The sequence below is a fragment of the Protopterus annectens genome, chromosome 1.part1 (assembly GCF_019279795.1).
Source record: "Protopterus annectens isolate FY-2018-M chromosome 1.part1, PAN1.0, whole genome shotgun sequence".
NCBI classification, from domain to species: Eukaryota; Metazoa; Chordata; order Ceratodontiformes; family Protopteridae; genus Protopterus; species Protopterus annectens.
In genome coordinates this window covers 997470548-997496369 of record NC_056726.1, presented here as the reverse complement: position 1 = coordinate 997496369, position 25822 = coordinate 997470548, and the positions used below count along the sequence as shown (strand labels likewise).

Sequence of the window (25822 nt, the reverse complement as noted above, 5' to 3'; positions counted from 1 at the left end):
GGTACTAAGCATGAGGGAAGTGGTTAAATTTAATTTAAATGTAGTACTAGTGGGGGCGGGTGAGAATTGGGGGCAGGGAGCGGAGCAAGCCCGAGCAGAGCGGGGCTAACGTTGACTCCAAGTATTTCCTTAGGCTTTTGGCTTGTATGGTTGTAGGTTTGGCTGTATTTTTAATTTGTTCTTTGCACCAATTTATAGATTATGTTTAAGCTGTATTTTATACACTTGCAGGTTAATTTTACAGCTGCAGGGTAATTTTCAGGGCTATGTGAGGGAGAACAGAGTGAAATTACTGTGCTCAGGGTATTATTTTAGGTGTAAGAAAGAAGATACTAGGGGCAAACTAGCTAATTTTAACAATATGGAGGGAGCCAAATTACTGTGGGGGACAGCCTAAAAGGTGCCTTTAGACCCAGGTCAGCAGTATACAGTATCTGCTTTAAATGCTAATCTATGTTCTGTTTTTAAACACAGACAGCAACTTTAACAGTACAATTTGGTGGAACTTTTTAGCATTAGGAGCCTTATTTAAGGGCTGGGAAGTTTGGTGCTGTTGACCCAGTACGGCTGGTTAGGAGGGTGGCCTAATGGTTAAGGTGTTTGCCTTACAAACACAATGTGCATGGTTTGAATCTCATATGGGATAATTGGCTAGGCTTAAAAAATGGCTCGCAAGGGCAGTTAGCCTAGTACTAACCTATGAACCTGAATTAAACAGTTTAAGCAGAAAAACTTTAGAAAAAGTAGTAACTTTAGTTAGGTTTGTTATTGAGGGTAGACCAGTGTGACTGTCATATTTTTCTTTTTAATTCTTGGGATCACCAGGGAGGTGTTTAGAATGGATAGATCGAGGATGGTGCACCAGGTGCCCTCTTTTCTGAGTACCAGAAAAAATCTGGAGTAGAAACTTTGGCCTATCTGTTCTGCAGGAACGTGCTCTACTGCCCTCATAGAGAGCAGGGAAAGGATTTGCTTTTGAGCCTCTGCCCACTGGTTTGGTGGTAGATCTGGGAACTCTTTTGGGGTTGGAAGGAAAATTTGAATCCCGGAGACATTATGTTCAGAACCCAGTGGTCGTTGGTAACGGTGGCCCATGTGCTTGCGTGAAAGGAGAGTTTTCCTCCTAGGGGTAAGACAAGGTGGGCAGAGGTAGGGGGTGGGGGAGGCGAGTCATTGTGAGTTCTTACCATAAGGGGGTGGCTTAGATCTCCCTGGTTTTGAAGTGGAGGAAGTCCACTGCTTAGATCTCTGCATTCCCTGTAGCTGCTGTCTGGGGGGTCTGGTTCCCCGGGGTCTAGGCTGGATTGGCTTACTGGGAGTAGGAAAGGACCAATGTTTGGTGGGACAATGCCTGCTGAACCTAGGTGGCTGGACCTGCAAGAAATCCTTAACTGTTTGCATAGATTTTGCTTTTTCTTCCATCTTTAAGACCTCTTCTGCCTTCGTGCCAAATAACTTATCTTTGTTCAAGGGGGCATCCAACAATTTAGATTTGACATGGTCTGGCAGGGGCCGTTCCTCAAGCCATGTTTGCCTTCTAATTACAGATCTAGTGACTGCTGCCCTGCAAGAAGCTTCTATGGTGTCAAAACCACAGTGCAAGGTGTGTTTAGTTGCTTGACTTGCAGACTGCATTAACTCTTGTAATTCTTTTGATTCTGCCCAAGCAGGGAAAGGAAGACATTTTTTTGTTTAAGAAGTTCCAAGGTATGTTGCTGAAATTTCAGCATATGGAGCAGACGGTTTAGTGCCCAGATAGCAAGAGCAGCTGAGGTGTATACTTTTTTGTCCCATCTGTCCAGTGCTCGGGAACCCCTATCTGAGGGGGGGTGGGATTCTTGGCAGAGGTTGATTTAATTCCTTTAGGCCCTTGAGAAATTACCTCAGGGTCAGCAGTAGGATTTTTAGAAAGAAATGTGTGTGAGTCAGGGACTCTACAGTACCAGTCTGGTTTTCTGGGTGCAGGAGGGAGGGTGCCGGAATCTAGCTTGATTCCAGGAAAACATCCTCCACAACATCCAGGACTGAGGGGATGTCCAAGGGTCTGTGCTGTGGAAGATCTAGGAATTCCCCGAATCTATTTTTAGACTGAGGGTAGTCTTGACTCTCCCATTGGAAATGCTCCCTTAAGGTATGCAGGGTTTCCCCAAAGGAAAACAGGAAAAATCCTCTGGGAGAGAGGCTGAAGGAATGGAATCCTCCATCAGAATCCTCAAAGTAGAGAGGGGTTGCATGTCTTCATATTTAGATGCATTGGATTCATCTGACTGTTTTTCAGACTAAACTACAGGGGACAGATCTCTCTTCCCTTTGGAGGGGGTAGCTTGGCTTCCCCTGATCAGCATAAGGTCTTCCGCCATTTTAAGCATTTGAGACTGAGGCAAGAAAGCAGGCTCCCGAGAGTGGGTCGGTTTCCTGGGTGTATTTCATACCCTGGGCCTTAGAAACCTGGTTGTTTTAGAAAGAATGGTAGCCGTGAACGAAGACGGTTTGTGTCAAGAATCGGTAGTGAGACAGACTTCCTCAGAAGCCAGTGCCTGCTCAGCAGCTGCAGACCCATCCAAGGTAGAGACTACCTCAGGTGCCTTAGTCGAAGAAGAGTTTTGCGGCATACGAGATGGTACAGCAAGGTGTGATTTGTCCAGTCACAGAACCAACTGAATGGGTGTCGTCCATGGTAGACGCTCACAAGAAAGGCTCAGATGAAATCAGAATATGCATTGACCCCCAGAGATTTGAACAAAGCATTAAAGAGGCCACATCATCCAATGTGCACAGTTGAGGAAGTTGCAGCTCTAATGCCAAATGCCACTGCATTTTCTGTTTTGGATGCAAAGAGTTAATTTAGGCAAGTGATGCTGGATTGCACGTCCTCATTTCTAACTACTTTTAGTACCCAGTTTGGCAGATGCAGGTTTCTAAGAATGCCATTTGGAATAAATTCTGCAATGGAACAACTTTTTTCAGGTTATCCTTGTGCCATAATAGTAGACAATCTACTAGTTGGAAGCAATGATGAAGCAGAGCATGACAGAAACCTCAAGAAAGTCCTAGCAGAACAAGTGACGTGAACTTTAAGCTCAGTCCTCTGAAGTGCAAATTCAGACTTCCAGAAGTAACCTATGTAGGACATTTGTTTACAAGTACAGGCTTAAAACCTGACCCAACCAAATAAACAGCTATTTTAGAGATGTTAGCACCAGATAATGTGCAGAGTTTACAAAGTTTTCTGTACATGGTCAACTATTTGGGCAAGTTCATACCAGCTTTCAGTGAGCTGACAGCACAGTTAAAGAGAGCCAACACAAAAGAATGTCATGTGGTCATGGTTACATCATCAAAAGGCGTTTGATTACCTTAAGCAGAAAACTGCCCCCCTCCCCCCACATTAAGGTACTATGACGTGAATAAACCAGTTGTCCTATCCTCTAATGCTTCTAATTTTGCTCTTGGTGCAGCTATTCTACAAGAGGGCCTATGCATCAAGGACACTATCTCGAACTGAGATGCATTATGCTCAAATTGGGAAAGAGCTTCTAACAGTTTTTGCATGTTCCAAGTTTCACAATTATATTTATGGTCGAGCTATCCAAATTGAAACTGATAATCAGCCTCTAGTAACTATTCCGAAAAAAACAATGCATTCTGCTCTGGCAAGATTACAAAGAATGGTGCTCAAGTTGCAAAAGTAAAATTTCAAAATGGTTTATACTAAAGGTAAACTGCTTTATCTGGCTGATACTTTATCCAGAACTCTTTATCCAGAATTCCTAGGAGTACAACAGAAAACCTGATGCTGAAACTTTTGACTTTAATGTGATGTCAGTGCGTAATTCTTCTACCACTATACTTGAGTTGAGAGAGGACACTAGGACTGATCCAATTTCATAAACGCTCAATCATTATATCAATGTCGGATGGACGTCGAAACTATCTAGTGTATCACCTGAGGTGCAATCATACTTTCCCTACAGAGATTAACTGTTGATGGAAGATGGTATTATTTTTCAAGTCCTAAAATTGTTGTTCCTGCTTCATTGCAGCACAAATATATCCAGATTTTGAATTGTGGCCAACCAATTTATTATCCACTAAGAGAAGAGCCGCAGAACTAGTATTTTGGCCTTCATTATCAAAAGACATTGATGGTGTTCTTTCTTCTTGTTCGATATGCAATAGCACCAGAGCACATTTGCAAAAGGAACCACTTTCAGCTAAATCCAATACCTGACTTACCTTGGTCTACTGCTGCAAATGATATCTTTGAATGGAATAAATCAACAATATTTGGTTTTAGTGGACGGTTTACCTTTAAAACCGTGTATTGCAGAAGGGTGAACAGAACATTTCCGAAAGGCAGTCTGCAAAGTTTGCAAACACCGAATGGAAAATGGGTCGAATGTGCAATGAACGAATGCACAGTGATATTCGCTCACTGCACATTCGACAATCTGGGGCAGATTGCACTACAGTGGGGATCGGGAAATAGTTCCTTTCCCCACTGTAGTGCGAACTCCGAGTTAGAATAAAAGTATATAAAGCAAATTTTCGATTTGCTGTTTTTCGAACATTAAGGACTGTCGACATTTACAGCTTCGTGGTTTCAAATCGCTCATATGAGCATTCAAATCACTGTGATTCGCGGATTTAAAGGTAAACCTAGTGGACTCTTACTCAAACTGGTCCGAGACTGATCTGCTATCAAACTTAAACCGAGACAGCTGTTATTACTAAGATTATACCTCATTTCAGTTCACAGTAGTCCTCAAATTTTATTCTGACAGTGGTACTCAATTTACTAGCCAGTTGTTTCAGAAATTTGTGAGAATGGGACTTTGCACATATCACTAGTAGTCCTGAATGCCCTCAATCCAATGGTCTAGCTGAAGGTGCAGTACAGAGTGCCAAGCAATTACTTGGAAAATCAAAGCATGGCAATGCCGATGTATTCTTGAATCTACTTAATCACAGAAACATACCTCGTGACGATATCCTTGGCTCACCTGCTCAAAGACCATTTTCCAGACCAACTAGAACTATTTATTTATTTTACATTTGTTAACTGGGAAAGTCCGACTTGGAACAAAGACAATTTTCAGTGGAGGCCCGGGGGAAAGGCTTTAGATGCAGGTCTTTGTAATGTGGGAGGAAACCGGAGCACCCAGAGAAAACCCACACAAACGCAGGGAGGCCAGGCAGACTCCACACAAAAGGCACCCCAGCCGAGAAACAAACTGGAGAACCTTTTGCTGTGAGGCGACAATGCTACTGCTGCACCACTGCGCCGTCCAAAAAAAAATTAAGAACTAAGCTAGTTCTCATCAAGTTTGTTGAAGCTTAACTCCAAGAACAATAAAACTATCAAGGCTCAATTTTTGAAGTAGTGTAATATCCAGAAATCTAGTTATAACAAATCCAGCAGATTACTTCATTCGTTGAGGGAAGGAGAGACCGTACAAATCCAGACAATGAAAGGTTTTGTTCATATAGGACAGAAAACGGGCATCTGTGCAGAGCCAAGATCTTATTGGGTAAACTCCGAGAGTGTAGAGTACAGGAGGAATAGCAGACATCTTCCTGTACCAGAATCATTACCATTCCAATCACAACATTGTATCTGTGATGCAGACTCTAAAATTGTTTCCAGACCAGTTTGCGTTCAAAAGTCTGATTCTGAATTTCTAGAGAGTAATTTGTAATTTGAACATTCCACATATCAACCATTTTGCAGAGACTGTACCAGTTGCTAGAACTGATTACCAACTTTATGTCACATGAAATGGACGAGTTTCTAAGCCTGGTGCGAAGTACACAGAAACGTAGACTTGACTGTATATACATGTGTAGCTAGTGCTGTATAATTCATTCATTTATTTATATTTGTTGACCAGGAGTGTCCGACAGGACATAGGTCCATTTTCAGCGGAGGCCCGGGGAGAAAAGCTCCACAGTTAAAATAAACAGACAGTAGTTACATTGGATTATATAGCGATTAATTTACATAGCAATTACTTACAACATATTTACAGATGAACATAGTACATCAGTAGACAACTAGAATCTTTATCTGTGAAGTACATAACAGACATTAACAAATGTTACAATAAGAAATTTCTGCTGTATAATAAGTAGTAGGCTTATGAGCATCTGAGCTTGCTATAATCAAGGTAGTTAGTGGAGTGGAAAGAAAGGTAGTGGTTGAATGGGGTGGGTGATATTACAGTGGGAGTTGCAAGGGCATAACCAGCATGTTTTTAGGTGTGCTTTTAGTAAAGTTTTGAAGTGAGTGCATGATGGTATGGAGGTAATTGTGGGTGGGAGGGTGTTCCATAATTTGGCTATGGTGCAAGAGAATAGTGCTTCACCAGCAGAGTTATTGGATTTAGTGATCTGCAAGTGATTTTTGTTGCTGGATCTTAGTGGTCTGGTGGTGCGATAGGGTTGGAGTAGATTCTGGAGGGATGGGACATTTAGTGGATGGTTTACTAGTTTGTGGGAGAGTGAGAGTCGACACCATTGAAGGAGGTGAGGGAGTTCAAGCCAGCCCAGTTCAGCAAGTGAGAGACAGTGGTGACTACGGTAGGATGCCCCTGTGGCGAATTTGGCGATTTTGTTGCAGCAGGTCTAGCTTGTTTAGATCGCATTGCCTTAGGTTGGTATATATTGGAGAGGCATAAATTAGGGTGGAGATAAGGTGGGAATTTGCCATTGAAATCTTTGCTGCTTTGGTGAGAAGTTGCTTATTTCTGTATAACGCTCCTAGTTTTTTGTGGACTTTTTTTTTATGGTCATGGACATGTGAATGTCAAATTTTAGTTTATTATCTATTTCCACTCCTAGCAATTTGGTGTGTTCAGTTGGGTATATAGTGGTGTTGTCTTTTGCTGTGATGTTAAAGTGAGAGTTGTTTTGAGTATGTTTGGTGGGTTGGAAGATGAGTAGTTTAGTTTTGTTTGGGTTGAGTATTAATTGGGCATTGGATAACCAAGTTTCAACAGAGGAAAAGGCTTCCTGTGTGACTTTTTGCAGTGTGGGCAGGGACTGGGCTGAGCAGATGATGGTTGAAGTCATCTGCGTATTGTATGAGTGTGCCATGTTTGGTGGCAGAGGCTAGATTATTGGTGTAAACAGAGAAGAGTAGGGGTCCAAGGATGGATCCTTGGGGAACCCCTATGGAGACAGGTAGTTGGGGAGATATGTCATTCTGCCATAAAATGGATTGTTGGCGGTCAGACAGGTAACCCTAAAACCAGTTGGTGACAATGCGAGAAGGATAGGTTATTGAGGACAGAGATAAGCTGTTTGTGTGGGACCATGTCAAATGCTTTAGACAGATCTAGGAAAGGAGCAGAGGAGAGATAGCCATTGTTTTTATGCTGAAGTATAGTGTTAGTAAAGGAGAGTAAGGCAGTGGTGGTGCTATGGTTTGGTCGGAAAATATGCTGGAGTATTGGAAAGGAGGTTGTTAGTAAGGAGGTAGTCTGAGACCTGAGAGTGTATGCATCTCTCTAGTATTTTGGAGAGTGGAGAGAGAATAGCTATGGGGCGGTAATTGGTTAGTTCTGTGGAGGGTCCGACTTTGTGGAGGGGAATTATATGTGATATTCTCCACAGTGTGGGAACGTAACTTTCTGACAGAGATCGGTTAATCAAGATGGATACGGGGTAGGCCAGAGCATCAGCTGCGATTTGTAGGTATTCACTTGGGAGGCTGTCTGCTGCTAAATTGGTGGGCTTAAGTTTTATTAAGAGTTTTTTTTTTCTGTTGTAGGTAGGTACAGGAGAAAAATAGAAGGCAGTGGGGAGATTACTAGTTGAAGGTGTGGGTTGGAGGGGAGGGGGGTTGTGTTGTTTAGCTAGTGATAGTATGGTTTGTGTGAAGTGTGTGCTGAATGAGGCAGCAATATTTTCTTTGGAGTGAGGGATGTTAGGAGGAGGGGGTACTGACTTTACGTGGGTGAAGGATGGAGTTTATGGAGGACCAGAATTGTTTGGGGTTGTGTTGGGAGGAGTCTAGGGCAGACTGGTAGTATTGGAATTTGTCCTGTTTTATTAGCTTTTTGACTCTATTGCGTAGTTCTAGGAATTTCTGTCTAGTTGAGGAGGTTTTGATTTTGTGCCTGTGCACCCAAGCTTTATCCCTGTTTTTCATTTCTGACTTAGTGGTTTTCTATAGCCAAGGGGAGGGTTGTGCTTTGATTCTGGAAAGTCTTATGGGGGCATGGTAATTAAGGATGCTCAGGAAGGTAGTATTAAAAAATTCAACTGCATCATCAAGACTGAGGTACTTTAGAGGATGCCAGTTACATTCTTTGAGGGATGAGATGAATGTGAGTGGGTTAAAGTTTAAAGTTTATTTTTTTACGTATTTGACAGTAGATGACAGGTTTCGCTTGGTATAGGTATTTGTTGCATAGGAATGTTGGGTAGTGATCACTGTTAAGCAGCCTGTTATGAATGGGGGCTCTTACGGACTAGTATCCAATCCAGGGTAGTGTGCTTGCTGGAGTTTTTATTTATCCTAGTTGGCAACTGGACTAGTTGGGTGAAGCCATGAAGGTTTACATGATGGGTTGGATGGTTGCCAGAACAGGATTGCCAGTCAATATTGAAATCACCTAAAATGACACTTTCTTGGGGGAGATGATGGGTAGACCAGCTGAGGAGGTTTTCTAGTGGAGGGATGTTTTGGCCAGGTGGGAAGTAGCATCCAATTATGTTGATGGTTTTGTTTTGGTTTAATTTGAGGTTGGTATATATTATTTCTTCATTGCCTAATTGTGGATCTGGTGATTTTAAGATCTGGATGTTTAGATGCGGTTTAAATAGTATAGCTACACTGCCTCCTTTCATGTTTAGCCGGTCTACTCTTAGTATGCCATAACCTGTAGGGAGTATTTGCTCACTGGTAATGTGAGGTTTTAGCCAGGTTTCTGTCAGGATGACTATATCTGGGGAGTACAAGTCTATGGTGGCATGGAGTTCATGGACTTTGTTGGACATACTTCTAATATTTAGGCTTAGTAGAAGGAAGTCACTTGGCTTTCTACTGGCTGTAATATGGGAGAAGTTGTGGTTTCTAGTTTGATTATGTCTCTAGATTTGCGATTTCTGCATGCTAAATATCTCATGACAAATTGTATGATCTATTTCTCAAAGAGGGATGATGTAGATGAGAGTGTAGTGTGTGCGCGAGGTCTTTAAGAAGCCTGCGAGGATGGGAGTACATGTATAAATTCCAGACACGTGCAATCCCTAGTACTATTTTGAAGCAGCAGCCAGTGTGTAAACATGTATGATCACAGCAGTTAGTTTGTACATAAAGTTACTTAGTCATAGTCAAATAAGCTTTTCAGTAATGTGTTTGTATAGAATAAAGCTGCTTAAACAGAACCCACGAGGACTCTTATTTGTGCACCAGCATGAAAGCGACAAAACCATTTGTTCCCCCAACATTTTTGTCAAAACACACACTACAGGATATTTTTTTTAAATCTGCCAAATATATGTCCCTAGTTACCTTTCTCTTCCTCATAACACTAGCATGTGCTATCTACCAAAGGAAAAATGTTTTGAAGTCTACTGGGGCGATAAAATACCTATACACACAGTTGCACGCAAAAAAATCTTAAACCTTGTGTACTTTGCTGCATATTTAGGAGCCTTACAAATTTCTTCACACTGTTCCTTTGTAAACTGCCTTTCCATTTTCTTTTCTTCATCTGGTCTAAAATACTCTGATTCTTAAAGTTATTGTGCATTATTTATGTGCCATAATAATTATTCCTTTTTAAGAGCAGCTTCTGTTCTAGACTCAAATAATAACTCTACCAGAGGTGGCCTTTCGCTTAGCGCTCCCCTATCCCTCTTTTGTCTATACTCTTATCAGTGTCTGATACGGAAGGCAGTCTGTAAACTGCAGTCCAAACCTTTACTTAGTTCCATCCCACTCTATTACTGCTCCCCCCCGTGTTATTTGCTTCCAACACTTTGGTTCTTTCGCTAATTGTTTCTAGTAAATGTGTGCCCTCTCCCTCTACCTGCTGACATGCCTATAGGTAAAATCTCCTTTTCCATTGCTGCTCTGGCTTAGTTCTTACACTTTGTTACTTTAGGAGTCTAATAAAATCACAGTCTCTCCCTATCTCCTGAACCCCCACCCTTTCATCAGCGTTTTTCAATTTTAATTTAGAATGCTGTGCTTGAGTTATGTACAAGCCTAAATAGCAAAGCAGAAAAGTGCCACTTCAAATTACATAATCCTAAACCACCTTCCTCTGTGGTGAAACTCAGCTTATCCCACCTACATCTTGGCCTCTTTAGTCCCATATAAATTAATTTCACCTCATTTAACCATCAGCCACCAGTTCTCTGGTTGAAAAAAAAAAGCCTAATCTATATGCAAGATTAAGTGGAACTAAAACATTTTCACAGCTTGTATCTTAATATCCATAATCAAATATTTTCAGTTTCTCAATTTTTCTATTAGCTAAGGCTTAGTTCATTCCACATGCCCATAGCTGATATAACAGAGTTGTTTTAATCTATGCACCTAAATGCCCATAGCTGATATAACAGAGTTGTTTTAATCTATGCACCTAAATACTTCATCTTACCATGTCCCAATAAGTATGGGTATTGAACCAATTCATGCATGGGTACATAATTTACCACTGCAGCATTTTATCAAGAGCAAACTAATATTGTCTGCAAACAAAATTAAAACTTTTCTTGAGTACCATACCAGTTATATCCATAAATTTGTAGATCCCTTATTTTTGCCAACATCTCTAAACAGGAAGCAAGCAACACTGGGGAAGCTGAACAAAGGGACCAAGTAGAGATATCCTACTATAGCTTGCTGCACAGGAACCTTCCCACTTTAATGCTTGCATCCTAAAATTAATTTACCTTCTTATAACCCTACTGCAAAGAGGATTCAAATGCTACCACTGTCCTTCTCATAAAAACTCAGCTTACTCTATCAAATACTTTCCTTTCCCTACATCAAGACCAAAAACAATGACAGTGTTATTACATTCTGCCTCCCTTTGGATCATTAACGTTCTACTAATGCTATCAGATGTTTGCCTACCCTCCACAAAACCACATTGATCCAGATCAATGTTGGTAAACTATTGCCATTCTATTAGCTAATCTAGAAATAAACGCTATATATTCATGGTTTAAAATTAAAATCAGCTGCTCTGCTTTTCAATGTGAAAAGTTCAATAGCTTTTAAAAAGTGCAACTCTAAAATTCATATCAAATACAGAAAAGAAAAATGTTACATTTGTCCTACTCAAAAGATCTTGTAGGCTTTGTCACCTCAAAGAGGTAAAGCCCCTTTAATCACTTTCTTCAGTCCTAACTTCCAAAATTCCACAGGAATAAAATCTGTTCCTGGAGACTTCCCTGTTTAATTATACATCACCATTCTTATCTCATTTGTTTCTGTCTTAGCTATTAACTGTTGAGCCTCATCTTTCTCTAACCTTGGCATAATTAGGCCTGCCATAAATATTTCCATTTGCGCCCTTTCTTGGTTTCCCAGATCCTCTGCATTACACAAATTTTAATAAAATTTCTGAAATATCAAATTCTATAGTATCACTGGTTATTTTAATTTTGTCACTCCATACGTTTGTCTACAACTTTCTTTTGTCCAAATTATTGCACCAAAATTTTCCACTCTAAACCATTATCAGAAAATCATTGCTTAAACAATCACATATAGCATCCAAATAAATCCTTATTTTCCCTTTAATAATCTACAATTCCACATGTTCTCATTCTGACAGATTCCATTTACTCTGCAATACTTCAACTTTTGTCAGTCTCTCTAAATAATTCCTATTAGTTCTTTCTCCACAGGTTTTTCTCCATTATTGTTACCATTTTTAATAAAATAGTAGTTTTAGGTGGAATATCAATACAAGCCAGTATAATCCCTCAACCTTGCCAATAACCTCTTAATGCCATAAATCTAGCATTAATGCTTTTTTCTCCTCTATCATTATGGAAGCCCTCTTGCCATCAGTATTATGTGTCTCATGTAACAGTGCTGTTCTCTGCACCCTACACCTCTTAATATTTATTTACATTTGTTGACCGGGAATGTCCAACTAGACGCAGGTCCATTTTCAGTGGAGGCCCAAGGAGAAAAGCTCCACAAATTAAAATATTACAGACATAGTTACAGATGAAGAATCCTAGCAATAAAAATATTACATCATTACAGATGAAGAACATAGTACATTCAGTAGATAACTAGCATCTGTTCTATCCATGAAGTCATAGCAGATATTAACAACTGTTACAATAAGAAGTTACTGCCATATAATAAGTAGATAGGCATGGAAGTATCAGAGCTTGCTGCAATCAAAGGTAGTTTGTGGGGGAGGTAGAGGGTAGATGAAGTGGGGGAAGTTAGAGGGGAAAGTTACAAGGGCATAGCCAGCATATATTTAGGTGCGCTTTAAGTAAAGCTTTAAAGTGGGTGAACGATGGTAGACAGGTTATTGTGGGGGGGGGGGGGGTTCCATAATTTGGCTATAGCGCTGGAGAATACTGCTTCTCCAGCAGTGTTATTGGCTCTAGTAACCTGTAACTGATATTTGTTGCTGGATCGTAGTGGTCTGGTGGCGAGATAGGGATGGAGTAGATACTGGAGGGATGGGACCTTTAGAGGATGGTTAACCAGTTTGTGGGCGAGTGTGAGTAGATACCATTGAAGGAGGTGAGGGAGTTCTAGCCAGCCTAGCTCAATAAGTGAGAGACAGTGGTGACTGTGGTAGGATGCCCCGATGGCAAATTTGGCAAGTTTGTTGTAGCAGGTCTCGAGTTTATTTAGATCACACTGCCTTAGGTTGGTATATATCGGAGAGGCATAAAGTAGGGTGGAGATAAGGTGCGAATTTGCAACTGAAATCCTAGCTGCTTTGGTGAGGAGTTGCTTATTTCTGTATAAGGCTCCAAGTTTTTGGTGGACTTTGTTTATAGTCATGGATATGTGAATGTCAAATCTGAGATTGTTGTCTATTTAGACTCCTAGCAATTTGGTGTGATTTGTTGGGTGGATAGTGGTGTTGTCTTTTGCTGTGATGTTAAAGTCAGAGTTGTTTTGAGTATGTTTGGTGGGTTTGAAGATGAGGAGCTTAGTTTTGTTTGGGTTGAGTATTAACTGGGCATCGTATAGCCAAGTTTCAACAGAAGAAAAGGCATCCTGTGTGACCTTTTACAGTTTGGGTAGGGACTGGGATGAGCAGATGATGGTTGAGTCATCAGCATATTGTATGAGTGTGCCATGTTTGGTGGCAGAGGCTAGATTATTTGTGAAAATAGAGAAGAACAGGGGTCCAAGGATGGATCCTTGGGGAACACCAATAGAGACAGGTAGTTGGTGAGATATGTCATTTTGCCATACAACAGATTGCTGGTGGTCAGACACGTAACTTTGAAACCAGTTGGTGACTGAGAAAAGGATAGGTTATTGAGTACAGGGAGGAATTGTTTGTGGGGGACCATGTCAAATGCTTTAGATAGGTCTAGGAAAGTAGCAGAGGAGAGATGGCCATTGTTGTTATGGTGAAGGATAGTGTTAGTAAAAGAGAGTAAGGCAGTGGTGGTGCTATGGTTTGGTCAGAAACCATGTTGAGTATTAGATAGGAGGTTGTTAGTAAGGAGGTAGTCTGAGATTTGAGAGTGAATGCATCTCTCTAGTATTTTGGAGAGTGGATAGAATCGATATGGGGCGGTAGTTGGTTAGTTCTGTGGAGGGGCCGCCTTTGTGAAGGGGAATGATGTGTGATATTGCCATAGTTTAGGGGTGTAGCATTCTGACAGAGATCGGTTAATCAAGATGGATACTGGGTAGGCTAGGGCGTCAGCTGCAATTTGTAGGAATTCACTTGGGAGGTGGTCTACTGCTAATTTTGTGGGTTTAAGTTTAGTTAAGAGTTTTCTTATGTTGGCGGTAGGAATGGGAGAAAATGAGAAGAGTGTGGGGGGGATTACTGGGTGAAGGTGTGGGGTGTAGGGGAGGGGGTTGTGTTGTCTAGAATGGGAGAAAATGAGAAGAGTGTGGGGAGATTACTGGGTGAAGGTGTGGGGTGTAGGGGAGGGGGGGTTGTGTTGTCTGGGGAGATTACTGGGTGAAGGTGTGGAGTGTAGGGGAGGGGGGGGCGTTGTGTTGTCTACCTAGTGGTAGTATGGTTTGTGTGAAGTGCATGTTGAATGAAGTAGCAATATTTGCTGAGGAGTGAGGAATGTTAGGTGTAGGGGTATTGATTTTACCTGGGTGGAGGATGGAGTTTATGGAGGTCCAGAATTGTTTGGGGTTGTGTTTGGAGGAGAGGAGGGCAGACTGGTAGTATTGGATTTTGTCCTCCTTTATTAGCTTTTTGACTATTGCGTAGTTCTAGGAATTTCTGTCGAGCTGAGCGGGTTTTGGTTTTGCACCAGTGTTCCCAGGCTTTATCTCGTTTTTTTCATTTCTGACCTAGTGGTTTTCTGCAGCCATGGGGAGGGTTGGGGCTTTGGTTCTGGTAAGTCTTATGGGGGCATGGTTATTTGGGATGCTTAGGAAGGCAGTATTGAAAAATTGGACTGCATCATCTAGGCTGAGGTAATTTAGAAGGTGCCAGTTACATTGTTTGAGGGATGAGATGAATGTGATTGGGTTAAAGTGTAGTTTTTTACATATCCGACGGAACTTATAGGTGTTTTTTCAGTAGGAATGTTGGGGAATGATCACGGAGGCTATCTGATAGGTAGCCTGCTATATAGGACTGGGGAATCTTGCTGACTAGTATCCAATCCAGGGTAGTGTGCTTGTTTGAGTTTTTATACAGTACTCTGCTTTTTGTGCATACATGTAAAGCCATTGGCATTCCATGTTAGAATTTACAAAGCAGACATTCTAATGCTTGTATGCGCACACTAATGTTTGGCAAGCTGATCTTGTAAAGATAGTTTCTTCCAATTGTTGCTTGATACCCTGTCACATTCCTAGACTTTTCACTTCAATAAAAACGCTCAGGAAACAAAAAGGCTAAATACATTTTGAACCTCAACCCCTTTAGCTCTTAGCAAACACAATACACTTGTCAAAAAATAATTTTATTCCTCCATAGAGGAGCATCTCTTTATTTTATTTTTATTTTATTTATTTTACATTTGTTGACCGGGAAAGTCCGACTGGATACATGTCCATTTTCAGCGGAGGCCCGGGGAGAAAAGCTCCACAGTGACAATAATATAATGCATAGATATAGTAGATCGAGGTAAAAAATAGACAATGCCTAGAACTATGGTACAAAAACAAAACAAAACAAATTCATTTACTATACTAGAATAATGCTATAGAGGAGATTTCGTACAGTAAAGTACATTGATCTTAAACATTCTATAGGATACATAACTATTAATACTGCTTCTGGTATACTGGTATATCTCTTCCCCAAATTCATTGTTTAATGATTTGTGCAAATGGCTTGAAAAGCATTTGGCAATCAAAACTTTCAGAGAAAAAATATTTTCAGTACTAGAAGTCAAGCGGTTATCATTTTAAGCACATTCCTACTACTTGGTGGTGCAAGGTTCTCCTCATGCAGTGATGAACATCAGACACCAGGGAGCATTTGTCAGATGTGTGCAGCTCATTAGGGCATCATTCTGTTCCTCAGCTATCAGAAAATGGTACTACTGCCGATCACAATGCTTTTGGAAATAAATGGAGCCTTCCCCCAACTAAACAATCAAGGCATTCCATGGGGCAGGGAGCACTACACATCTCCCCCAACTTGTGCAGCTGCATTAGGCAGCAGTCAGTGTCCCCAGTGTTTAGAAAACAGCTGGTTTCTGTTGCCTGACTGACCATCCAATTACCTAATGCTGCCTTATCAAAATATTAATTCCCAGGTGGATTTATCCTTTACTTCACCTGATCCTTCAAGTTGCTGGACAGATGCCTTGTACTTTTTTTTTTGGATTTCTAATAAGAAAAAACTGTACTTTGTTTGAATTTTAGAATTGCACTTTAAAAGCAATTTAACTTTCCCATGGCAAGGCAAAGCAGCCAAGAAAATGGCATACTGTACATGCATAGACTGATTACTTCACTCTACGACCTACTGGCTGCCACATCTGTTATGCAAGATGGTGGGCATGTGTTCCAATACCTAGAATAACACTATTGTGCATCTTTGTTTTCACAGGCTCACAGGATGTTACTAGGCTCACAGCTCTAGAGCCCTTTATAGTGCAGTTGCCTTTGAAGTGGTTAAAATCAACAAAGAACATTCCAAATTGTTATTAGTAGGCACATATTTCCTAATTCCCCATCATAAATTCTCAGTGGCTGCCCAAAGTTAGCAATTTAGATTAGCAGTGTTTTTAATGTACTGCATTCCTTGGCCACAATTCTCCGGGGTTAACAAGCGTCTCAGCAGGTAACAGTTTCCCATACAGTCTTATTGTACACAAACCCGACGGTCCTGTTTTTCACTTGTGCAGCGGAGTAACTGTCTAGAATTTGGAATAATGAGCTAGACTGCACTATCCTGATGTCTCTTCTGTTCTCACTACTGTCACTGGTCTATACTTTATGCATGTCTGTATTCATGCTACCCGAGCAAAAAAAAGTACAGTTTTGTACCTACCATAAATGTAGATGTCCGATAGATATGCAACTGCAGTCATAACATATGGGTTGTCCTGCCTCAGGCAGCCCTCGGTCGGCCGGATTCCAAAGTCTGGGTCCGACGTCGGCTGATGTCGCATTTCTCTCCGACGTCAGAGCGGCTGGAGTACATAAGCATCAGCCGACGCCATCTTCTTCAGTGTTTCTTGCCCCAGATGCCAGGTGCCCTCCAAGGAAGGCTGAAATCAATTTTTGGAAGACAAAAATAGGTTTCCAGACAAATAAATAAGCAATAAACAGATACACCATAACAGATATCCCCAGCTAAGGATAACAGGGAGAGGAGTGGACCCAAGGCATAGAGGGGAAGGAGGGAGGGAAAACCCGACTGCAGTTGCATATCTATCGGACATCTACATTTATGGTAGGTACAAAACTGTACTATGTCCTTCAAGAATGCAACTGCAGTCATAACATACGGGTTGAATACCATAGCTTACCTGGGGGAGGTGGTATGCTCTAAGATAAGGAAGGAGTAGCTAGCAATCCCTGCAGGACTGCCGAAGCAAAGCCTGCTCTGGATCTGCAACATAAAGGGAGATTGTAGTGTTTGGAAAATGTATGCACGGAGCTCCATGTAGCAGCTTCTAGAATATCCTTTGTAGGCACCCCTCTTAAGAAGGCTGTGGAGGTGGCTGTAGCTCTGGTGGAGTGTGGTCTGACATTGGCTGGCACACTCTTGCCATGGAAGGAATAACAGAATCTGATGCAATGTCCAATCCATTTTGAAATTGTCTGTTTGGAAATTGCTTTTCCTTGTACTCCAGGAGCGTAAGCTACAAAAAGCTGATCCGACTTCCTACTGATCTTGGTTCTGTCTAGATAGTAGCGAAGTTGTCTGTGTATGTCCAGGGTATGTAACAGTCTTTCCCCTTTGTTTTCAGGATTGGGGAAGAAAGTAGGCAGGTGAATTGCTTGATTTAGAGAGACCCTAGATACCACTTTTGGCAGAAAGGAAGGGTTAGTTCGTAAGGAGACCCTGTCTCGGTGAAAAATTATGAACGGTGGTATTGCCATTAGGGCCTGTAATTCCGAAACCCTTCTTGCTGAGGAAATGGCCAGCAGGAAAGCTGTCTTCCAAGAAAGAAATTGTAAATCCGCAGAAGCTGCTGGCTCAAAGGGAGGTAGAGTCAATTTTTCTAACACAAAATTGAGATCCCAAGCTGGCACTGGTGCCTTTCTTGGAGGTTTTATATTCTTGATTCCTCTAAGAAATTGCCTTAACAAAGGGTGTGAAAACACAAGTGGATCAGTGTTGTATCTAGCTGAGATAGCTGAAGCATGCATTTTTATGGAAGAGTATGAAAGTCCATTATTTAGCAATTCTGCCAAGTATTCCAGAATGAGTGGGATGCTCAGTGCTGATGCATCTTGACCCTTGTTGGTATTCCAAATGCTGAATCTCTTCCATTTGGCTGAGTAAGCCCTTCTGGTGGATGGTCTGTGGGCTTCTGTTAGTATCCGCTGAACTTCCTTGGAGAGAGATAAATTGAGGTTATTTATGGGATCTTCCAAGCTGTTAGCTGTAGAGTCTGGAGGTTGGGATGAACTGTTCTGAAGTTGTGTTGAGTCAACAGTTGAGGCCATTTGGGAAGGGCCCACGGTTTGTTGTGACATATGCTCCGTAGTAGTGGGTACCAGTGTTGTCTTGGCCAGTCCAGAGCTATTAGGATCCCCTTTGGCTGCTCTGCTTTGATCTTTAGTAACACTGTGGTCATCAGTGGCAGAGGTGGAAATGCATAGATGATTAGGGAGTTCCAGTTGAATGAGAGAGCATCTATTTTCCATGCTTGTGGATGATATGTCCTTGAGCAGAACTTTTGTAGCTGATTGAGTTGGGAGGCAAATAGGTCTACGTCTGGCCTGCCCCATGTCGAGGTTAGTTGTGTAAAGATGTCTGGATGTAACCTCCATTCGTGTGGGTCTAGGAAATTCCTGCTTAGACTGCCCGCCAGGACATTGTCTCTGCCTGGAACAAATTGGCATTGTAACTGTATGTGTAGACTCAGTGATTTTTCCCAAAGATTCATTGTTAGCCTGCAAAGGGGGTAAGAATGAGTACCTCCCTGCTTGTTTATGTACCACATCACGGTGGTGTTGTCTGTCCTTAGTAGGTGGCCTTGTTGAAGTTGATGTCCAAAGGCCTCGATGGCATGCATTACTGCCATCATTTCTTTTTGGTTGATATGCAGATGTGCTTCCTTTGGATTCCATTGTCCTTGAATACATCTGCCCTCCATGTGCGCCCCCCATCCATGGTCTGAGGCGTCTGTGGTAATGGTCTGTGTTGTCTGAGGTTTTTTGAATGACATGCCTGTATTTGACTGGCTTGCTGAGGCCCACCATAGAAATTCCTTTTGAAGACATGGAATGAGAGGAATAATTGCTTCTAGGTTGTTGTTGTGTTGAGACCATAAGCTTTTTAGGTACCACTGAAGTTTTCTCATGTGTAGTTTTGCTAGTGGAACCAGGAGAATGCAAGATGCCATGAACCCCAGGGCCTGTAGGAATCTCCTTGCAGTCATCTGGGTGAGTTTTGCTAAACTTTTGAAGTAAAGAGTTAACTGTTCTTGCTTGTCTTCTGTCAGGTAAGCCATTTGAGAGGCTGTGTCTAGTTTGTCTCCTAAGAAGGTTATTTGCTGGGATGGCAGAAGTCTTGACTTTTGAAAGTTGACTGTGTATCCCAAAGCCTGTAGCAAGTGTATGACATAATTCAAGTTTTTTGTCAAGGTTAGTTTGTTGTCCGCTTGTATGAGGCAATCGTCCAGGTAGGGGTAGATTTGAATCCCCTGGAGCCTGCAATGAGCAATTACTGATGCCAGGCATTTCGTGAATACTCTGGGCGCAGTAGATAAGCCAAAAGGCAATGCTGAGAATTGATAATGCTCTGGCCCTGCAAGAAATCAGAGGTATCTTCTGCAGCTGTGTCTGATAGGGACATGCAGGTATGCCTCCTTGAGGTCCAGAGTAATCAGCCAAGACCCCTTGCCCAGCATGGGAAGGAGTTGCTGTAAAGTCAGCATTTTGAACTTTGGTACTATGAGAAAAGTGTTTAAAGCGGACAAGTCCAGTATTGGTCTCCATTGATTTTCTTTTCTTGGAACAAGGAACAGTCTTGAGTAAAACCCCTGACCTTGTTCTTGCTGAGGAACTTTTTCTATTGCCTTGATCTGAGCAAGCAGAGAAATTTGCTTGATAGCCTCTGCCTTTTGATTTTGTGGAAGATTTGGCATGCCTTGTTTTCTTGGTAAGGTATGGAAATGGAACCTGTAACCATGGATCTATAATGTCCAAAATCCATTTGTCTTTTGTCAGTTTGTGCCAATTTTTTGAGAACAAATATATTTTTCCGTCCAAAGGAGCTTCTTTTTGCTCCTTGGTCGGCGGAGTTAGAGGAAAGTCATTGAGATTGTCCCTGAGTGGCAGGGGAAACCCCTGTGTCACCTCTTTGGTTTGTTGGTTGCCATTGGCGTCCCCTGTAGGATCCTCTATATTGTCCTCTCCCTCGGGCACGCCTGTTCTTGCCCCTTTGAAATCTTTCAGGGTTTGGAAAGGACCAGTTTTTAGAAGGCCAGTTCCTGCTGAATCTGGGGGGGCTGAACCTGGAAGAAATCTTTGACTGTCTGAACTGACTTGGCTTTTTCCTCAATGGACTTTAACACATCTTTAGCATTAGCACCAAAAAGTTTGTTCTTTTCCAAGGGTGCATCCAGAAGTTTTGCCTTAACATGATCCGGTAAAGGTTGTTCTTTTAACCATGCATGTCTACGAATGACCGCTCCTGTCATAGCTGCCCTACATGAAGCTTCCAATGCATCATATCCACACTGCAGAAAATGATTACTAACCTGCTGAGAGTTATGGACAGCCTCCTGCAAAGACTTCCTATCTAAAGGTTCAGGAGAGGCTAATTGTTTCTGTAATTCATCCAACAGGGAATCCTGATATTGAAACATATGAATCAGACAATTTAGAGCTCTCATAGTTAAGGTAGTAGAGGTGTAAACCTTCTTCCCCCATCTCTCTAAGGACCTTGCCTCTCTGTCGGAAGGCAAAGGATTTTTGGAGGTGGTAGCAGAAACCCCCTTAGGCCCCTGGAAAATAGTTTCTAAGTCTACAGCATGGGCCCTAAAGAAATGTGAATGGGTTTCAGGGACCCTATAGTATCTGTCAGGCTTGACAGGAGCCGGAGGCAGTGAATCAGGGGTAACACTGGAGTCAGAGTATAGGTCATCCAACACATCAAGCACAGGAGGAATTGCTAAGGGTCTGTGTTGTGGTTTTTTAAGGAATGTTCGAAGGCGCTTTCTGGAATCAGAATAATCCTGGCCTTGCCACTGGAAATGCTCCCTCATGGAGTGCAGAACTTCCCCAAAAGAAATATCCTCAGGAGGAGAGGCCGAGGGAATGGAGTCCTCTGCATCCGAATCCTCATAAGTCTGAAAAGGGGCTTCCTGGGATTCGGAATGAACAGAGTCCCCAGAATCTTCATCTGAGGAAAGGGGGTCAGGTGGCTCAACCCTGGGCCTCTTATCAGGAGGAGGCTGGGATCCTCTCTCAGGATGGGCCTGGGAGCCTCTGATCAGGGAAATTAAATCTGCGGCCAAGGACATAATTTGAGCTTCAGGATTAGGCTGAGGCAAGGTTTTAGCAGGGTGATGCTTGGCCTGGCTTACTGCCTTTGCACGTGTGTAGGCCTTGATAGACATAGACATGGGAGGCCTAGCTGCCCCACGTGCAGGAGTAACCTTGTCGACAGCAATGGTCTCTGGCATTTCCTCGGTTTCAGTATCCGGAGGAAAATCAATAACTGGTGTCAGTGTGGCCTCCGGTGTCGGAGGTATTGGTAATGTGGTGTCTTCGGTTCGAAGTGGTGGAATAACCGCCTCAGAGGGAACCGGGGCACACGCGGTAAGTTTTGGCGTGGAGTCGGTGGAAGTCGCGGGCCGAGGAGGTCGGTCCCGGTCTTTCCGTTTCTTAGAAATATGTGTTGTCGGTTGTTCCGACGGCATAATATAAGCAAACTTTTCACCAAAAAAGTCTTCATCGAACTCCGCCCGGCACCTGAGTGTGCGCTTATTGAAGTGAGCACAGGCGGCACAGGCCGAGACGTCGTGGTCTGGGCCAAGGCAAGGGAGGCAGTAAGAATGGAAATCCTTATGAGGTATTTGTTTACCACAAGACAAACAATTACTTACTTTTTCAGTAATTTCTGACATCGGCTGAGGCAAGAAAAGGTCCCCAATGGGGTACTTAGCTTTTTTGATGACTTCGATGAATACAGGAGCTGACCGACCGGCACTTGCGAACTGCTTCTGGCACCGCGCGGCAAGAAAGACTGAAGAAGATGGTGTCGGCTGATGCTTATGTACTCCAGCCGCTCTGACGGAGAGAAATGCGACATCAGCCGACGTCGGACCCAGACTTTGGAATCCGGCCGACCGAGGGCTGCCTGAGGCAGGACAACCCATATGTTATGACTGCAGTTGCATTCTTGAAGGTCATCTGTACAGGTAGCATGAATACAAAAACCAAAAATATGAAGAAAACAAACAAGACTTGTCACCTGAAAAGCATTTTAATACTGTATCTGTACACACTGTGTGCGGAGGCTGACGTTGCTTTTATTGCTCTGCGATTTCACTTGTGTTATGTAGGCTTTTATTCTGAAGGATTGCACTTGTTTACACATACAACTGTGCCCCAACTGTTCCTCACAGATGTACCACTTATTTTTACGCATCACTTGGTATAATTGTGCTGATACATTATATTAAACTTCTACTTGGCATTTCATTTGTGTGTGAACTGGAGCGTTATCTTTTATGCTTAAATTTTGGAAGACTGAAATCAAATGTTTTTGAAGGTCAGTAATCCCAAGTAGTGACTATAATTAAGTGCCCGCCTCTCTCCGAGCTTAGGCATTACTAGTACTGGATATTATGTGCCCGTTGTTATAAACATGAGCCTTCTCCCTACTAATGGCTAACCGATCAAGGCACTCCACATGTAGTGCAAAATGAACAAGCAGGGATGCACCAAGTCATCTCTAGCTGGTAAACGAGAAAGGGTTAGACCCAACAAGAGATAGATGAGGTACAGGTGTGCTCCATGTGGTAAAAAGGACAAATACCCTGTAATACTGAATAAAGAAGCCCGTACAATAGCAGCTGAGATGTCGGAGCGACAGAGAAAACATTTTTAAATTTGTCCATAAAACTGCATCTATAGTTTTCAGTCTGTGCATACTCACTTTCCACCTCTCACCTGTTCAATCTCTTTACATCTACGGCTGAGCACCTGGTACTTCTTTTTGTACAATTCTTGCTGACGTTGTAGAATCTCCTCTTCCTCATCCCGGTGACTCTCTTCATCCATTCCTGCATCCACAAACTCTACTTCTGTATCCAATTCACTTTCCAGGATGTTACCCCCAAAGAGGGGTGGAAGTGCTAGATCAGAACCTAGGGGAGCAGAGAACTCCTCAAAGCCCACTGCAGCCATGTTTACGACAGTGCTACCGAATGATGAATCTGGAGGCCAGAAAATGAATAACCACTGCTGGAACCACAGAGAAGAAAAAAAAAAAAAAAAACTTTAAATTAAACCAGTCAAGCATTTCTGTGTTCCACGACAACAGAAACAAATAAACACAGCAAGATACCTAGATGGTAGACAGTGATGCCCTAGTAAATGTCCAACTTGTATAGATATGCAAGAAAGCAAAAACTGACATACATGTACACCTTATATTAATCAGGAACTGCTAATTTAGGTTGTCCCATGTCTTTAGTTGTGCATTTAGTAAGCACATTTATTACCACAGACCTACATTACTGCTACAGTTAAAATCTTCTCTGCAAGTCTAATCAGCTGTTTGAAGAGCTATCACCTGGCCTTTAGAAGCTTTAAGATATGGAGGTCAGTTTTAGATTTACTACAGTTCTGCAACTGAAAAATCACTGATGTAGTAGGAGGACAATTTTCATTTACACAAGAAATGTCCTTTTGATGTTACTGTAAAAACTTAAGAAAATACTAGATTCTGCCATCTCTTGCAGACATCAACTCCCAAGTCTTAACAAGTGTTTGTGAATGCCAGCTGTTGACCTGCACTGGTATGCTGTGCAGTAATAAATTGAAGTCATGCAGTCAAAAGGAAGATATGACGGCCAGCATTGTGATGTAGAGGGTGAAAGTCCAACTATGCTTCAGGCCACCAGAGTTCAGTTAGTGGCTCAGATGCATGTCGGCGCTGGCTGGGGAGGAGGAGTGTGAGTGGCTACTGTGGGCTCACCCATTTTTGGGGAAAGGAAGTGGCTCTGGTTTAGCACATGGAAGCAATTTACAGGAGTACTAGGGTTTCACCTAGCGGAGTTCCAAACCAGGATTACAATTAGTACATTCACAGTACGCAACAGAGGGGAAACCGGCATGCTTCCCTTTAGCAGGCAGTGACTGCGAACTCAGAGGGGCTGCCAAAGGGAACAAGGGGTGCACCCTTCCAGGAACAGAAAGATGCTCTGCTCCCTACCACCAAACTCTTTCAAGGGAAAATAAAGGGGTGACAGATTCCTGGGCAGGAATGAATGGATCATAGGGTTCTCTCACAACCTGGGAACAGTCTGGACCTGTTCCACTGGAACAAATAGGCCAAATGGGTGAGGAAAGAGGTGCTTTCAGGCTAGGTATTGGGGGGAGGATGACAAAAAAGGTATGACATGATGTGAAGTGGAAAATTAAAGTAATTCTCCAGTGCTTTCCAAACAACTACACATAGTGTGTGTGTGTGAGGATGCAAAACAGAATACATATCAGTGAAGATATTACAACTCTGGGTGTTATAAAGGAACACAACACCCTTGACCATCAAGCCTCTCCTCACCCTTTTCACAGATTTATCCCCCCCCACACACACACACTAGTTGTCCGAAGCTCCATTGGCAACTGGAGTGAGAGTAAGCCTGAGAAGACTCACCATCCTTGAATGGTTTAGATTTTTTTTTTTAATTCTGCCCCATGCTTTGTCCTGTACAATTCCTGACATGCAAAAAGCACTTCTGATCCCTACTCTCTGCAGAAAGGCTGAAGCCCTTGGTCTTTACCAAGGATTACAGCCCTTTCTGAAAACATCTTTTCCTCCCTAAGATAGGAGGGATGATAAATGACACTCATTTTCATCTCCAAATTTATCAAGAAACAGAAAACTACATCTCTTAAAAATAAATGCATTGTCAATTATATTTTCGACAAAGACACATCAGTAATGTGAATATTTTCAGTCAATTCTGTCTAAAGTATCAGATATGTTTATATATGACTCAGATGGTGATATGGCTCAATAAATGCAAAATCTAGTTTTGTTGTATAAACAAAATTAAAAAGTTGCGTCAAACACAACATGCCAGATCTATTAGAGTGAGTACATCCTTGGTAATTTGTAGGACTATTTAGTTGCAGGTATTAGGACCCATCAGCAAGCCAACTTTCAAAGACTGCCAAGTAAACAGTGTACCACACCTCTCTGCCCTTCCATGTGTGAAATTAGCTGCCCCAAACAGAAAAAGAACAAGAAACAGGGGAAAGTATGCCACGTCATTATAGAAGACAGACCCCACTTTTACAGAACCAGCATTATGTCAAATGTATAGTTTGAATATATTAGATGACAGCAGGTCCATGCTTATTAGTTTGTAGGACAGAGTCCCAGACTCGCCCTACTTCCTGGACTCACAGGAGAACAAAACCTTGATAATGTAACCCTAAAAGTAAACCTAGATGTAGAAGTAAATTCCAACCTGCAATGTCACACCAGCATTATGCCATGCAGCTGCTGCATTTCTGAAAAAGGCTATGCAGGTACCCAAAACTCTATTAGAATAAGCCTTAGCAACATGGCAATGTTATTATATTTAATACAGCAATATTTTATACAAACTTGACAGTCATGTGGCAAGAGTAACTTTAAAAACTTAACCCAAAGTCTTAAAGGCGAGGCAAACGGATGAAAGGCTGGCCATCCTTCTGCATGGAGCTGGCTGTGACCATGCTATCTCCGTTGGCAAGGAATACACATACAGTGCAACAAATCTCCATGGCTGCAACAGTCAATTAACAAAG

The 25822-nt window shown here is 42.2% G+C and overlaps 1 protein-coding gene across 4 annotated transcripts in view; it reads right to left on the bottom strand.

The window, feature by feature from the left end:
* The window catches only part of TFPT (TCF3 fusion partner), a 414773-nt gene that overhangs the window by 339961 nt on the left and 48990 nt on the right, over positions 1-25822 (bottom strand). For 2 of the 4 annotated variants that reach the window (XM_044079549.1, XM_044079563.1), the window contains exon 2: positions 22970-23263. In XM_044079549.1, the coding sequence (XP_043935484.1) occupies positions 22970-23206 (237 nt within the window). In that variant the 5' untranslated portion in view covers positions 23207-23263. The remainder of the gene's footprint in view (positions 1-22969; positions 23264-25822) is intronic. The other 2 variants (XM_044079543.1, XM_044079556.1) reach the window with 1 other exon arrangement.